We start from the raw sequence: 14,941 nt of genomic DNA, 5'->3' as shown, positions 1-14,941 counted from the left end.
TATTGATTTTTATTTTCATACCTAGATTTATACTATTAATAATTTATATATTCTATGATTATTTAAATTTTTTTTTTTTTAAAGTGGCATATGTGACTGTTCAAACTTGAGTTTTACTTAATGAATTCTTGAAGAGGTGGAATAATCATAGTGAATATAAAAAGCAAGTTTAGCTGGATAACTTGTTGCAGCAATTTATTTAACCATTTGCTGAAGAGATTTGAATTTACACACTTGTCAGTGATTTCTGCCTTGGGTAGCTGTAGAACAATCTAGGAGAAAGCGCAGTTAAAGGAGAAATATTTTGTTATCAAACTGTGTTAACTTTGAGAAAATCCTTTTCTTCGTTCTGTGAATGATATTCTAGAGAAGAGGAGAACATTAAAATTACTGCGTTAGAAGCTCTGCCTAGCTAAGTGTCTAGGTGCAAGGGTAGCAAATACTGATGGGGGGAGGAAATCCACCCTAGCTTTTGGCAATTAGCCGTAGGAGCTTTTGACTAAATTACATTCAGGCCATAAACATATTCTTTAGATATCGCAATGGATTTTTTTTGTTGCTTTTGCAAAACTTTTTGGCAAAGCTTTGCTGCAGACCTTGCTTAAGAGAGTTGAAGATTACCATGGAGTTATTTATGTTAAAAGATGATTTGGGCTAATATTTGGGGTGCAGATATATTCTGTGCAGCCAGTTGCTAGGGAGAGCCAGACAGTGGTGTGTGTTTATCTGAACTGCAGTGATTCAGATAAAGCAAAGGAATAGTTGGGAGATGGATATTACTATTTAAATACACTTGAAGTAGTGCTCTTGTGTTCAAACAGTACTTGGGTTAATCAGTTTCCTGATTGAAAGAAAAAGCAAACATCAAGAAATCTACATATTTCACTTTTATATACCCTCTTCAAATATGTATAGTTTAGGTGGATTTCCTCCTGAGCCTATGAGAATGTTTAGTTTTAAAATTTAATTGTGGACTGCTCAGAAATTTTAGATTGCTGGAATCCCTCTCGTAGAAGTCTACCTCTGGGATGGTAGTGCCAGAAACAGGAGAGAAAGGAAAAAGGGGACCCTTTCATTGCCTTTGGCAATGGCCTTCATAGCAGCTGTGACATCTGCAAGCATTTAAACAGCCAAATTTTCTTACCACAGGCTAGTGGCAGCAACAGGTAAACTGGTGAAATGTTTGTGGTTGTCACTTTGATATCTCTGCCAATGGTCTATTAATTTCTCACTGGCTGTTCTTTTGTTGGATAAGGCTCTGTTTTTAGTCTGGATAAGGTGATTGCTTTTTTCAGTAGTAACTTTCCCTGTAGCAAGTGTAACTGATTTTCTGTTGTCATTCTTCCTTCTTTTCGTGGAAGGACTTCTAATAGTTCTTTCTCCCTCCCCATCTGCAAATGATACCTCTGACTCTTTCATAGCTCTACCACAACTTCACCACATGGTTGCGTGTTTGGGAAGTTTGATTTTTTTTTTTTTTTTAAAATTTCTTTTATTGCCCATAACTTATTTCAGCTCAGTTCTTCCGTTTATTTGTGATGCTTGAGGTATCACAGATTGGCCTTCAGACAGTTAGATCTATCAAGCTTTCAGTCTTAGTAAGACCAATGGATGATGCGTGTTTTGGTTAATTTTTAACTAGAGATAAGTTTGCATTTCCAGTAGCACAAGTTCCTTAAGTAATTTGTGTCCTCTCTGACTGGGTTATCAAAGTTTGAGTCTAGGGAGATATATGTTGCACGGTCGCAGTCGTGTTGTTTTTGAAGCTGCCTTTTTTTTTCCTTCCTTTCTTTTATGTTCTGCATTTGGGAGTGTACTTCATACTCCACTGTTTGTGTTCACCTTTTTGTTTGACCTCTGAATACTTAAACCAAAATATTTAGAGTAAAGGTTGAGATCCTAGCCTAAGCTATAGTAAAATATAGGACATCCCAAATTTTGTCTTGTGAAGACTTAGAGCAAATATGCCTTAATAATTAGTAAAAACAGATTAATTTATTAGAATGAAGTTAAGTTGGCTTTTATACGCTAGTCTGAGTTATGCTCCTTCCCTTTAGATTTAGTAATAAAAGAGCATATGCAGGAAAGTTAAATGCTAGTTGTATCTCTACTGATTTGTCCTCAGAGCAGCTTGTATTGTATTAGGTGGCAAAATGGCAAGATGATGTAAAAATGAGAACTGTGAATGATCATATATTCTAATATATGTGTAATATATTAGAACATGAAATAGCTTATAGTTGGTCTTAGAACTATGTGATTAAGACATTGAATTTTATTGGATAATTAGGAAGGGGCAAAATTGTACCTAATTTGTCAAAGAAGTTGGTAACAGATACGGCACAAAGAAAACAGTTGTAGGTTATGGCAGTTATTTGGATGGGGTGGGGGGAAGCAGTAAAGTCCTGTCAACAGGGCCTCTAGGAAAGTGTATAAGATTTTGGAATTACAGGTAAAATTTATCAGAGGTAGTGACTTGTTAATGTATTTGAGGAAGGAGTGCTTAACTGTAACTGGGAGAAATTTGTCAGTAAAGTGATTTAATTAAGGTGTACTGTAAAAGCAATGAGATGTTGTCATATCAGAGAAGGGCAAACTTCTAATACCTAGCTAGGAGACCATAATGTGAAGTAGAGACCAACAAATTAACCAGCAAGCTGTAGAAAAGCAACAGGATTTCATTTAAATTGAAAACTACATTTAAAACATGTGGCTAAGATGCAATTTTGTTCCCCATTTTTTGTTTCAAAGTAAACAAAGGGTGATAAAGGGATGCTAGCTCCTTTAATTAGTAAGTATTCTTTCTTATTATTTTGATTTTTAGAAGTAGTAGTAACTTTCAAAACTAGACTGATTAAGTGATAGAAGAGAGACTGTAACTGTTCCTTTTTTTATTAAATGCATGGTGATGAACTGGTCTCTGCCCTCGGGAATTTTCCATGTAAATGGAAAAAAGCCAAGACAGACAGTAGAAGTGATGATGTGGGGGACCTTTTCTGTAATTCTCTTTAGTGTCACAGAAAAGTTCTTAGAAGGTGTAAGGTTGGGCACCTGCCTGCTTAAGATGGCTTTATTTAAATGTGATATAGTATAATCGGGGATGGGACTGAGAGGAAAGCATGGATGCTACATAAAAAGCATATAGGCACTTAATACTGAAAAAGTGTTGAAAGTTAAATTGAAAGTTGTTGAACGTGGTTTGGCCAGTGTTCTCTAACCCCTGTTGATGCAGCTTGAGCAGTTGTTCCTACTAGCTGAAGGACAAGGAATGCCTTGGCTTGGCAAACTTTGTAACAACTCAGGAATTTTGTTTAAGTCTGCAAAGGTAGGTGATAGTAGTTAAGTCTGGAAGCATCAAGAGTATTGTTATATGGTTGCCTTACAGATAGACACATTAACAGTCATTCTTACTGAACAGCAGTGTTTTTCCTAGGAGAATTTTCATTTTGAAGTGTTCTGTTTAGTTTTACATGTCTACAGTGTTTCGTCAGTATCAGGAGTTGCTTGGAAGAGGCAAATACAAATGCATTATGTTATTTGGCCGTAATTCCTGTTAATAATGTGCAAAGTCTACTACTTTGAACATATGTCAACGCACTTAATATTTAACCATTAAAACATGATGTAAACTTAAATATGTGTATACAATATAGCTATCTTATAAAACAGTAGTTCAAATGGGGCCAATAGCACTTATCAACTCCTCAGTCTTAATTCTTCAAGCACAAAAAATGCGACTGAAAACTCTTTTTTTTTTTTTTTTTTTTTTTTTTTTTCCCCAGTGGTTAGAAATTGGCACTTCAGAATTTCATGTTGCCCCATGTGCTAGAGAGGTAGCAAGAGAGGCAGCATTGTTTAATCTGTAGTTTAAATGCTTGCCTTCTGTAGGCTGCAGAGGATGCTTACATTTTTTTTCATGTTACTTTATTAATGAACTGAAAATTTCCCATGGATTTTGCTGTGTTTGGTAGGCTGGCTCATGTCAGCATAGGCAGTTTGTGTCACACAAGTGGTAAGGTACTCAGAAAGCTAACACCAAAAACCTATGTAATAATCATTTGGAAACGTCACTAAACACGTTGTCTCTAAAACCACTGACTCTTTAAAACTGGTGAGTTTCTGATACCTGGATATTTTTGGTAAGATTTAAGTTGTTCCGGGGAGGTTTTTTCTAGTTTAAAATTGAAATTCTGCCTTTCTTCTGCTTTATAGTTTTCCTTAAAACCCTTATACTTGTGTTATTGAACCTTAGTCAATAGTTAACTATTGTAATTTCTGAATAGCAGGATGTGTTCCCTCTTAAGTGTTATGCCTCCTACTAGCCAAGGATCCAAGATAGTGTGAAAGGAAATCTGCACTGAATTCCTCAGGAGACTGTGGCATAGAGATATTGTTGTGGGAGATAAATGCAGGGAGATTTTTTTTTTTTAATGCATGTAATGGATGCTTTGAATAATACTACAATAAATTAGCAAGGAGATGAACAAGGTGTATGAGGGAACAGAAATTGTTTGATGTGTGTGTGCAAAATCTTCTCTGCTTTACATGTCAAACTTGTTCCTTACATTATAATTCACTTCTACCTTCAGAAAATGATCTTACACCTCAGCTATCTGTGCCTGGTAGAAAGCGTTGCTTTTGCATTGCTCGTTGTCACACACTTCAGAGTTGGGAAGAGGAGAGTGGAAATTCCTAATATTTTAGGATGCATTGCACAAGTACTTTAAAGTGCTGGGACCTACAAAGGTGCAACTGGAGTTTCAAGTTGTCCTTAATGATTATTGTGTTTCCAGATACTATTTGGGAAGGGAAGAAAAGGATTTAGGTATGAAAGTTGGGATGTTGCCAGAAAAACAAGGTAGCAGGTCTCCCAAGTTTTTTGAGGCAATGCAGATTACTAAAGCTAACTCTCTTCATCATTCAGTAATGTAAATTTGTGGGAAATAAAATTTAGATTGGAAAAAAAAAAGGCATTTAAATTCGAGTAGCTGAAATCTGGTATAGTAGAATTAAAAAAAAAAATTATCAGTATAAACCAGTTGTTCTGAAAATACTTTGAATTGCCTAGCAATTGTCAAATATTTTTGTACTGTAAAAATGCATCTCTTATTCTCTGATGTAAGATATAAAAATATGAACTTCCTGAATTTATTACTATTCTCTTTCTAGTCAAATAATCTTTGATCTTTCAGATTTTAAAGCGCTTTCATTCTTAAAACTGCCTTGTATGTTTCTGACTACTTGTAGCATCTTTCATCAGAAGAAAACGACCACAGTTCTTGTTACAGCCAGTCAGATAGTCAGTATGGTTCTCCTCCAAAGGGTTGGTCAGAAGAGTTGGATGAACATGGTCAAACCTTATATACCAATGACTATACTAATGAAAAGGTACTTTTTCCTTCTTCTCATCACATGTTCAAAATCTTTTCCACTAATTCACTGTTAGAAATGCAGATTTTGTTTCTAGAAGTGGAAAGCATACCGCAGCAGTATCTCATTTTGTTTTTTAAATATGCACGAAAATTTAGCAACTGACCTGACTTCTTTTTTTCCCTTATGTGTGTTCTTCATTATTTAGAAGAAGTTTTCTTATTTCCAGTTGGGTATCAGGTTATGTTAAATGAACGTATAATGTATAATTTTTTTTTAATTCCTGCCCTCCCCCATCCTCTTAGTTACATTTCAGGAAAGAACTTCATACCAATATAATGTTTTTCTTACTGTCTTTTAAGAGCTGTTCTTGTCTACATAGGTATTCCAGTTAGGATGGTTTCAAAATGAAAATAATGCTGCTTTATCAGTTTCATCGTTTACTAGAGATTTTCAGTACTGCTTTCAGATGTAGACAAACTTCTTAATTTAACTACAGCTGTATCAGCAGATTTATGTTCTATTCTGATCATCTAATTGCTACAGACAACTTACTGTGATTCTGAGCACATAATAAAAATTTCTCCCACATAGGATAAGTGACAATATTTGTTTATATTTGTAAAGCAGTCCCTTTTTCTAGTTGTTTACTAAAGTTGCATTTTGTTTTTTTAACTTCAAAAAGTGTTCATTGAAACAGTAGTTTGTCTATCATATTATAGCACCACTTCTTTTCCAGTTGATGTATGCAAGTTTTTTTTGAAAGAAGTCTTTAAATAATTGAGTTTTATGTCAGTTTTGGAACTTTATCCTGCTTTCTATTCCTGCTAAACATCTGTAGAGCACGTACTTATGTTTTGACAAATATGCAAACTTTTTTTAAATTGCACTGGGATTGACAGGAAACAGTGTTTCCTATCACAAACAGTTCATTGGAAGGCAATCTCGTGAAACCTGCTTGACCCAAGAGCCTTACTGTGAGTGTTTCTGTGCATATTTTTGCGCGATCTTGTAGACTTTTGCTCATTATGATTCTTTGCTTTCTGCATGAGTCACAGTTGTCATAGTTTTACCTCTTTGATTGTGGGACTTGCTTATAGAGGTTACAGAAATTATATTATCTTCATAATTTATTTAGGAACTGCATCTCATGTTCGTGTTGATGTTTTAAAAAAGGAGTTGTTCAACAAGTGCAATTATCTCTTAAATTATCAGCAGTTGCTGGTTGAGCTTCTTGTAATTCTGTAATCTTATGTATAAAATCCTTACACAGATATGATGCAAAGATTGTGCTTCCTTAAACTGACACTGTAATGTCAATAAGAGTGAGATATGCCATCTTCAAAAATACCTGTTTATCACAATCTCTTGTGTGATTTTGCAGCACTATGTTCTGAGGCATTACAGAAGGAAAAAATATTAACCCAATTTAGGAAGCTGAAAACTGTGTTGCTCTCGTTGCTAACTAACCTTGGTTAGTTAAAGAAGGCTGTGCACTAGATGCTGCTGAAGTGGATGGCACTTTATTAAAAATTAACTTCAAATTCCAAGTATGAGAGAGTTACTATGTTACGACTGTCACTCTGATTACATTTCCTATCATTGCATTTTTCCTACAGTGGATAAAACACGCAGATGAACAAGGTAGACCATACTACTACAGCGCTGATGGTTCCCGATCAGAATGGGAGTTACCTAAGGTGAGTGACCTAAAAAAGAAACTTTGACAACTTGGGGCTTTCCTTTCCTCCTCAATAAAAGTTCTATGGGGCCTTTAATTTTATTCACAACAAGAGGATTTATGTATTGCACTTAGTTATTTCTTGCATTTTTGTGGAATTTCTGATTGTGAAGAGAAAAAAAATATGCTCAAGGACATGAAAAATAGATGTAACTATTCAGATGTCAGAGAAGATCTTGTATCTTTGCTGAACTGAGCTTTGCAGGCAAGGCAGAAGAATAGTATCTGTGATTTTGCTGTGATAAAGAAAACCTCTATAGGAAAAAAGAAATTTTTTTTTTTTTTTTTTACTACAAAATGTTCCTGAGAAACTGTAGTCTATTTTTAGTACCCTCCAAAATGCTTATACAGACAAGTGTTGAAAAACAAAAGTTTCAGCAGAGTTTTGTGGTATCTTTGAGGATGACACAGTTTCACCAAAAGTGTGTTCTGGTATTTATTAATTTCATAATGAAAATGGGAATTTGTAGGAAAGTGCCAGAGCTAGGGACAGTTGGTAGTCTGAGGATGTACCTAATACTATGTAATTCTCATTTTCACTTTGAAAAAACTATAGGACATTTGTCATAATGATGTAGTTGTATATGTCTTCCCTGCTGTTAGGATGTTTGTTCAATCCTACATAGTAAGGTCAGCATTAAAAAAAAAAAAAAAAAGTTTCACACAGAATTGTGTACATAAGTGTATGAAGGAGCATGTTTCTCAATTATTGTTTCGTCAGTCCAAAAACCTGGTGTCTGAAGTCACTTCCACTTATAAAGGAGCAACCCTAATAGATAGTGCTTTCATAATACTTGTGAGAAAATATTTACATTGAAATTTATGAATGAAGCTATATACTAGACTGTTTTCTTATGTTGGTGAAAGAATTGTATCTGAGTCACTGAAGAGTTGAGTTAGCTTTGTGAATTCTCCTATGTTGGTCTAATGTGTTAGATAAATTTTGTAACATACATAAACCTAACAATATAATCTGTAACTATTGGTTTGAAAAAGCTACTTAGCTATTAGATTAATTGGAAGTCTGAAAATCTGCTAGACCAGGTTTTACCAGAAGCAATTGTTAGTTCAGTATGTATAATGGAAGTGAATTTTGGGAAATAATGTCTTGCATACTTCATTCTGTGACTTCTGCAATGCAGAAAGTTTTGACTGTGAAGAAGTTGCTTTCCACTAAAACAGAATGGATTTGGATTTGAACTAAATAGCAAATTAAGTTGGCTTTAATCCAACTGCAAGAAGTCACAAAGATAATCCAGAACTGCTACATGAGGCATATTAGCATACAGGGATTGGGTCTAGCATTTGTGTGTTAGTCCATGATATTCTAGTGGTTCTAAATATACAGGGATTGGGTCTAGTATTGTGTGTTAGTCCATGATATTCTAGTGGTTCTAAACAGTCATCTGAGCTCCGTTGTACTAACCCACCTACAGAATGAAATACAGCCTCTATTTCAGAGTTTGTGATCTGATATGCTTTAGTTCTTGTTTATGTGAAAATCATCACCTATTGCTGTTACAAATTTTCCTTGAAAATTTTCTCATAAGCCATTTGGGCCGAATGTACTCTTTAATTCGTTCTTGAAACTAGTAAATCTTGGGTGGCAGCAAATGTAAGGTTAACAGAAGTAAATGAGCAATTGACTCTTGTATTCACGATCCAAGAGCCTATGTATTTCCAGAAATCCTTAGCTTTCATCTTTAAATGCTGTGGAATAGATTAAATATTTCAGCAAAAGATTTACCTGGTTTATGTAACTATATATCTGAAGAACATAGAGCAGAGATGTTACGCTTGTAAGTAATTGAAGCATGATTGAAGATTAGTCTCTTGAAAATCTTACCGAAGCTGGTTCCAAAAGTGCTTAGGAACAAATGAATTGGAAGGACAATGTAGACTGCAGAACTGCTTTGAAGAAAAATAATCTATATTGAAAACTCTCGTGAATGGTGAGAGAAAACTGTAAAAAGACTTCAGCATTGTAACTCTTGCTTAAATGAAAATTAAGTTCCTAGGAAAAAACCCTACTCTGGGTCAGTTTTTTCCAAAATTTGTTGTGAAACAAAGTGATGGCATAGCATGGTCATGTAGTGCTGTTAAACCAGAAAAAGAGGAGAATCCTTTTGTTAGATGGTTCTTAATAATCTGGACTTCATTAGAACTAGATATCATCTGAAGGTTTCTGGGAATAGCACATTAGCTGAGCTAATGCTATAACGTTAAAAATCTTCACCGTTACAGCATTAACTGGAAATGTGAACATGCTTGGGAATAACACTTCCAGTATTCTTGTCTGTGTGTTAAAAATTGTGAGGGTATATGTTGGGGAGGGAGGGCAGTTACAAAACAAATTACTTCAGACAGTCTCGTAGAAAGCCCTCCAGTCATGTATATTTGAATAACATCTAGGAAGAGCTGAATGCCTCTGGTTAAAAATGACATCTCAGGTGGAGTAGCTTTGACAACTGCTGAAAGGTCTATTAAGGCTCATGATGAGTGTGACCCAGCTTTTTGCAGTGGAAAAGAAGAACATACTGAATTATTCTTTAAAATGGATAATAATCTTTAACCATAATTTGTACTACATCTTGCAAAAGACTTTGAGTTTTCTCCTATGCCTATGCATTCTGCTGCATTCAGTTGTTGGTTCTTGCCAATTATTAAAAAAAAAAAAACCAAAACCAAACAACAAAAAAAACCCCCAAAACCCCCAGCAAATAAAAGTTCATTCCTGTGTAGATCACTGTGATAAAAATGTTTATTTCCTGTGTAGTGAATGAATAATATCTAAATTGTGTTGAAAAAGGGTACAACCCTATTCCAGAAACCTAGTTTTCTAATACGAGTTTTATAATTTAAGCAAATGAGAAATCATTTGTATTAAGTGGGGAAAAAAGTTAACTTCATCTCAGGAATAAGAACTCTATAACTTCTGAAGTTTAAAAAAGGTAATCTATCAAAATGACAAAAAAGTGAGGAAAACTATGTAATAAATAATGAATAAGGAGCTCAAAGGGGAAGTAGAGAGCACAACCTAATAAGAATTAGAGATTAATGGTGTCTCAAATTTTCAAAATGCGTTCTTAGGCTGATATCTAGCATAACAGCATGATGTTTGGCCATCCTCTGACTGAGCTCTCTGATCCAAGAGTAGACTTTGAAAGAAAATGCGTATACTATAAGCCTCTGGAGTGAACTCATAGTTTGGTGTTAATATTTACAGACTGTGATATTGCAGTTGCACTTTCTCTTCTCAGAAGTTCTGGCAGCATTAGCTGCCCTTGCTGTATCCACAGAGGATGTGCTAGGTGGAGGAGCTTCATTTTTGGCAGTCTTAATAGACCAGCAGTCTGTTAATTCACTCTCTGTGCACAGTCAATGTTGGGCCTCAATTCCGATACTGAGGTGAATGATTTTTCCTGCTGGAGACCTGAATGCTGTCAAATAGAGCATGCTATCTGAAAAATTACAATAAAACACAATGCAGGCAATATCAGGAAGATATCATGCAATCAAATGGTGAAAGAAAATAAAGATGAGAACATGTAAATAGGGCCTGGTTGTCTTATGGTAAATTTGTCTTGTTCTGAGCTGTGCTACTCAATTTGAGGTAACATACTTTGTTGGCATTCATATTTACTGTAAGTCAATGCACTAAACAGTATCGTTAGCAGTAGTGAATCATCTTCATATTCTCGTCATAAAATTTGGGATTGCTTGGCAAAAGCTGAGATAGTCTCAGCTGATGTGAGGTTCTAGATGTTTTTTAAGGACAAAAGTGCAAGTGATATGACAAACCTGAGATATGTATGTGTATATTTGTACTCGAGAGGTCTGGTCTGGTCTTCCTCATTTGTCCTGGTGTTTGGTGGTTCCCACCCTCTTCCCCTCCTTCCAAGTAAGATGAGGAGGGGGGGAAAGTGCCCCCAGCTTTTGCTTGGGCAAGCAGCAGGACCTGTGGCAATCAGTGATGACTTGGAGCAGTCTTAGTGATCTCAGTGAGGGTTCGGTGAGGCAATGGACGTCCAAGGCAGCGAAGTGAATAAAGTGGGTTATCCAGAGGTGTCTTTCAGTCACTTGTACATTTGAGATAGAGCTGCTTGTCCCAGCGGCCTCCTCGTTTTGTGTAGGTTCTGTTCCTTCAGTGCGGCTGGTGCCTCCAACTGCTGCCACCCAGGCATCCTATGGCAGAGAGTGAGGAATCTTTTTTCCTAGAGAAAGAAAGGGAATGAAGTCGTTAAGAATAAAAAAATTATTCTTTTTTTTTTTTAATGTAGGTTTAAGAAAAACGTGTTACTGATTTAGCTGAGAAGAAAAGCAAAAGCTGTAACATAGGTGTTATGTCTGTTGCAGCACCAAAAAAGTTTATTCAAAGCCAATGACGGTAGTAGCACTAAAGAGTGGTTTTGTTCTGAGGCAACATTTAAAATGAAAAAAAAAAATCTTCGATTTCAGACAGTCTGTTGGAACAACTACAGATAACATGGTAGAGTACATAAGGTGCTAAAGGGTACTAGGATATCAGAATATTTTTAAATGCTGCTGTTTTGATCTCTGTTTGCAAGAAAGTAGAGTAAAACGCTTAACTTTGGGTCTTTACTAACTCTCATTGTTTGTTGCTTCCCACTCTTTTCTCCCTTCAACCACCCAGTTCCTTTCATCTGGCTGAGGATGTTGTTAACGCAAACCAAGAAAATTTTTTCTGTTTCTTAAAGCTGACAGATCTGTGTCATCCCCATAAAAATGGGGACAACTGCTACAAATAACTCAGAGGTGTTACATTTATTTCAGTCACAATTAGGCTAGGACAGAGCCTTGAGCCATGCCACGTATCAGGTTAAAATGAAATACAAATCACTTGGCCAGTTGAGAGGGTTAGGAAATTTTATACTGAGGCAAAGAAAGATTTTAAGTAGCTGATGAAGGCATTGAACAAATTCAGCAGTGAACGTAACCCTGTGTGACCTGAATTTACACTACTGGTGTCCTTACCCTGCGCCAAGAGCTGTTACAAGAAGTCTGGGTTGCTTGGTGCACACAGTCAGAGTATGAGCAACTTGCTTATGTCCTCCCTTTGTGATAGGAGGTGCTCCCAATGAAATGGGGAACAAACCTAGGTGATGTGCTGGAGGGGTTAATGTAATGGGATAAATTTGAGTTTGTGGAGGATTTTCAAGGAGCAGTAGTGTGTATATTTGGAGTTGTGTGCTACATTATCAAAAGCTTTAGAATTAAGAAAATAACATCACACCCTAAGAAGATGCTATTAAGACACGTGGTATAGCAGAGATCGTCCTACCAGGCAATGTGTGGTCTTGAATGGGCCAGTTTTATTGCAATGTACAGCCCTTGTCAGGTATAATCTTCAAGATTACACCAAGGCTTAGGCATAGAAAGCCTGCTTAGTGTTGTATAAAAATAAGATTTTGCATGAGGCAAGGAGAGTCCAGCCTAGTTGCTTATCGTGGCTGATAAACAGTGGAAATATCATTGTAAAAGCTTGTAGGAGAGGCAACAGCTCTGCAGGTGGGAGTCCTATAGAGTGTCAGTAAGTGAATCTGACCTGAAATGGTTCTGCAAGGCTTTTTGAACTAAGAAGATTGGGTGGGGGGAGACCAAAGAGTAGCAGGGGTGGTGTTATCTGACTTGGCTAGGCTACTAGCTCTGGCTACTTCTGTCTAGCCAGTGGACTCTACCTGATCTAGAGGATGGCTAGTTCAGCTGGATAATGCAGAGTCTGAAACAGTGTCTGTATCTCACTGTGATTCTCTTTGGAGGTCACAGATCAATCCATTTATTTTAGAAGCGGAGGCTTGTCTTGAGCCCAGAAATACATAAGCTTTGTCTCTTTTACCCTTAGTAGTGTGTTTTACTAGTTGTAATGAATAAAACAAACAAAACAAAACAAAAAAACCCCCAACCCTCCCCAGCAAACCACCAAAAAAACTCGTAAAAACACCCGAGTGAAAAATGTTTACTTGACACCTCTGTTGTGACAAAATGGGGCAAAAATGTCAAATGTTCCCATTAGAGACTTGCCAGTTTTCTAACACTGCTTGTATCACCAATGCAAATTATTTAAGCTGCTAAGATGCATATAGATCAGTGTTCCTGAGTTGTTTGCAGTGTTTTGTTTAATGAACTCCATATACTGTTGTTTTGCTTTCTTGTTAAATTTTTTGTAAAACTAGAATTTCATATTACTTTACAGGTCCTTTCTCCTTCAAGATGGGGGCTGTCTGTTAGATAACTTTAACTCCTGATGGCTTGTGATGATATCAAAGGCACCTTTTAAATGTAGATCACCTATAGATCATATTCTAACTCTTAACATAGACTTAAATTCAAGATAAATTACTTGAAGTCTTTGACTGCTTAAACTTAAATTCCTCAAGTTACTCAAATGGAAAGTGCGTGGAGGATTTCCATAAATAATACTCACCAGTGTCACTGAATTGTAAATCTATTTCTGAAATAAACAATTCTGTTTCATAGGAAGAAATATGTTTGAATTGCCCACTTAAATGAGTTAGAACTGCTGCAAGGAATGCTGTTTCTGGCAACCTTCTTCAATTTAGACATAGTTTCGCTGAAAATTGTTTAGATTTTAGTTGTGGTATGGGTGGGCAGTTTTGCTGCGTATTGATTATCTTGCTGCTGCAGTTTTGAGTTGTAGGAACATCTGCAGAGTGGATATTCCCATCACAAGAAAGTAAGCTAGTATTAGATTCCTTGCAGCATGAATGATGGTTCAGCTTTTGATTTAACAAGGGGACAAACTGAGAGTTCCTTAAACCTCACCATTGTAAAGAAGCAGTTGTCATGGGAGTGTAAATGTGCTGAACCCAGTACAAAGTCAGTGCAATCTTGAAAGTGAATTTCTGCAGTGACAACAAATATACTTCTCTCTGTATGTGAACTACCAAATTTTATCCTCAATAGTGCAAGATCCATTCACCTGGGAGTATTTTACTACTCTTGTGGATATTGAAATAATCTAATGAAACACTAAGTTATTTACCTTTTAAGCATCTATTGACTTATTGGAGCATTAACTCTATTCATAGTAAAATACAAAGCTAACACAAACATGGTGTCTGCCATGGCAGTAGTAATGCTGGTTCTTTATTTGGGCAATAAATGTAACTGCATTATGCAATTTAGCTTAAAGTTAGCTTTTATGTTATTTAGGTTAAACCTTGTCATGCTTCATTGGAATGTGTAGGTGTAGTTATTCTGTCTTTGAAGACCTGAGGCTCTGAGCTTACAGTAGGAATTGGTAGCAAAACTATAGAATTCAGTGTGCTTGCAAAGATTATTGCTTTAGCCTTTTAAAATAAAAAGGACACTTGACTTTCCTTTGTTACTTCTTACCCAGTGGATTCTAGTCCTTTACATGACTCCGCAAATGCTGCCTTATGTTTGTTTCTACATGCAGACTTCAGTCTTCTGATGTGGAATAGAAAGAATGAGATTTTTAATGACTTAAAACCCCCATATGTTGATGTTGTCTTTTCTTGTTTGTATTTTCAGTATTAAACTTTGAAATATTTTTATAATTCTTTATAATGCTACCTTAGTGTTGGTGGTGATGATTTAAAATGGCAGGTAAGTATGCTGCAATGCTGAGATCTAATTAAATGCTGGGTCCTTCTTGTGACCTTCACATTTTCTTAGCCCGTACATCTTTGGATGCTATTGAGTTATTAGAAAACCTATGTTATGATAAATTCATTCTCTCCTTGGCTATTACAGCTCTGCTGAGTCTTAAAATTATTTCCTGCTAAATATTTCTTTTCTGTGCTTATGTACATTCCACACCAGCAA

At 36.0% G+C, this 14,941-nt stretch overlaps 1 protein-coding gene across 10 annotated transcripts in view; it reads left to right on the top strand.

Annotated features, from left to right (window-relative positions):
* ARHGAP12 (Rho GTPase activating protein 12) overlaps nucleotides 1-14,941 on the top strand; it is a 103,348-nt gene that overhangs the window by 58,443 nt on the left and 29,964 nt on the right. For 7 of the 10 annotated variants that reach the window (XM_041122289.1, XM_041122291.1, XM_041122288.1 and 4 more), the window contains 2 exons: nucleotides 5,248-5,388; nucleotides 6,990-7,070. In XM_041122289.1, coding sequence (XP_040978223.1) covers nucleotides 5,248-5,388; nucleotides 6,990-7,070 — 222 coding nt within the window. The remainder of the gene's footprint in view (nucleotides 1-5,247; nucleotides 5,389-6,989; nucleotides 7,071-14,941) is intronic. The other 3 variants (XM_041122293.1, XM_041122294.1, XM_030008020.2) reach the window with 1 other exon arrangement.

This window comes from Aquila chrysaetos, chromosome 3 (genome assembly GCF_900496995.4).
Source record: "Aquila chrysaetos chrysaetos chromosome 3, bAquChr1.4, whole genome shotgun sequence".
In the NCBI taxonomy this organism is placed as follows: Eukaryota; Metazoa; Chordata; class Aves; order Accipitriformes; family Accipitridae; genus Aquila; species Aquila chrysaetos.
Note: the sequence above shows the minus strand (reverse complement) of the source record. Positions and strands in the feature narration are given on the sequence as shown.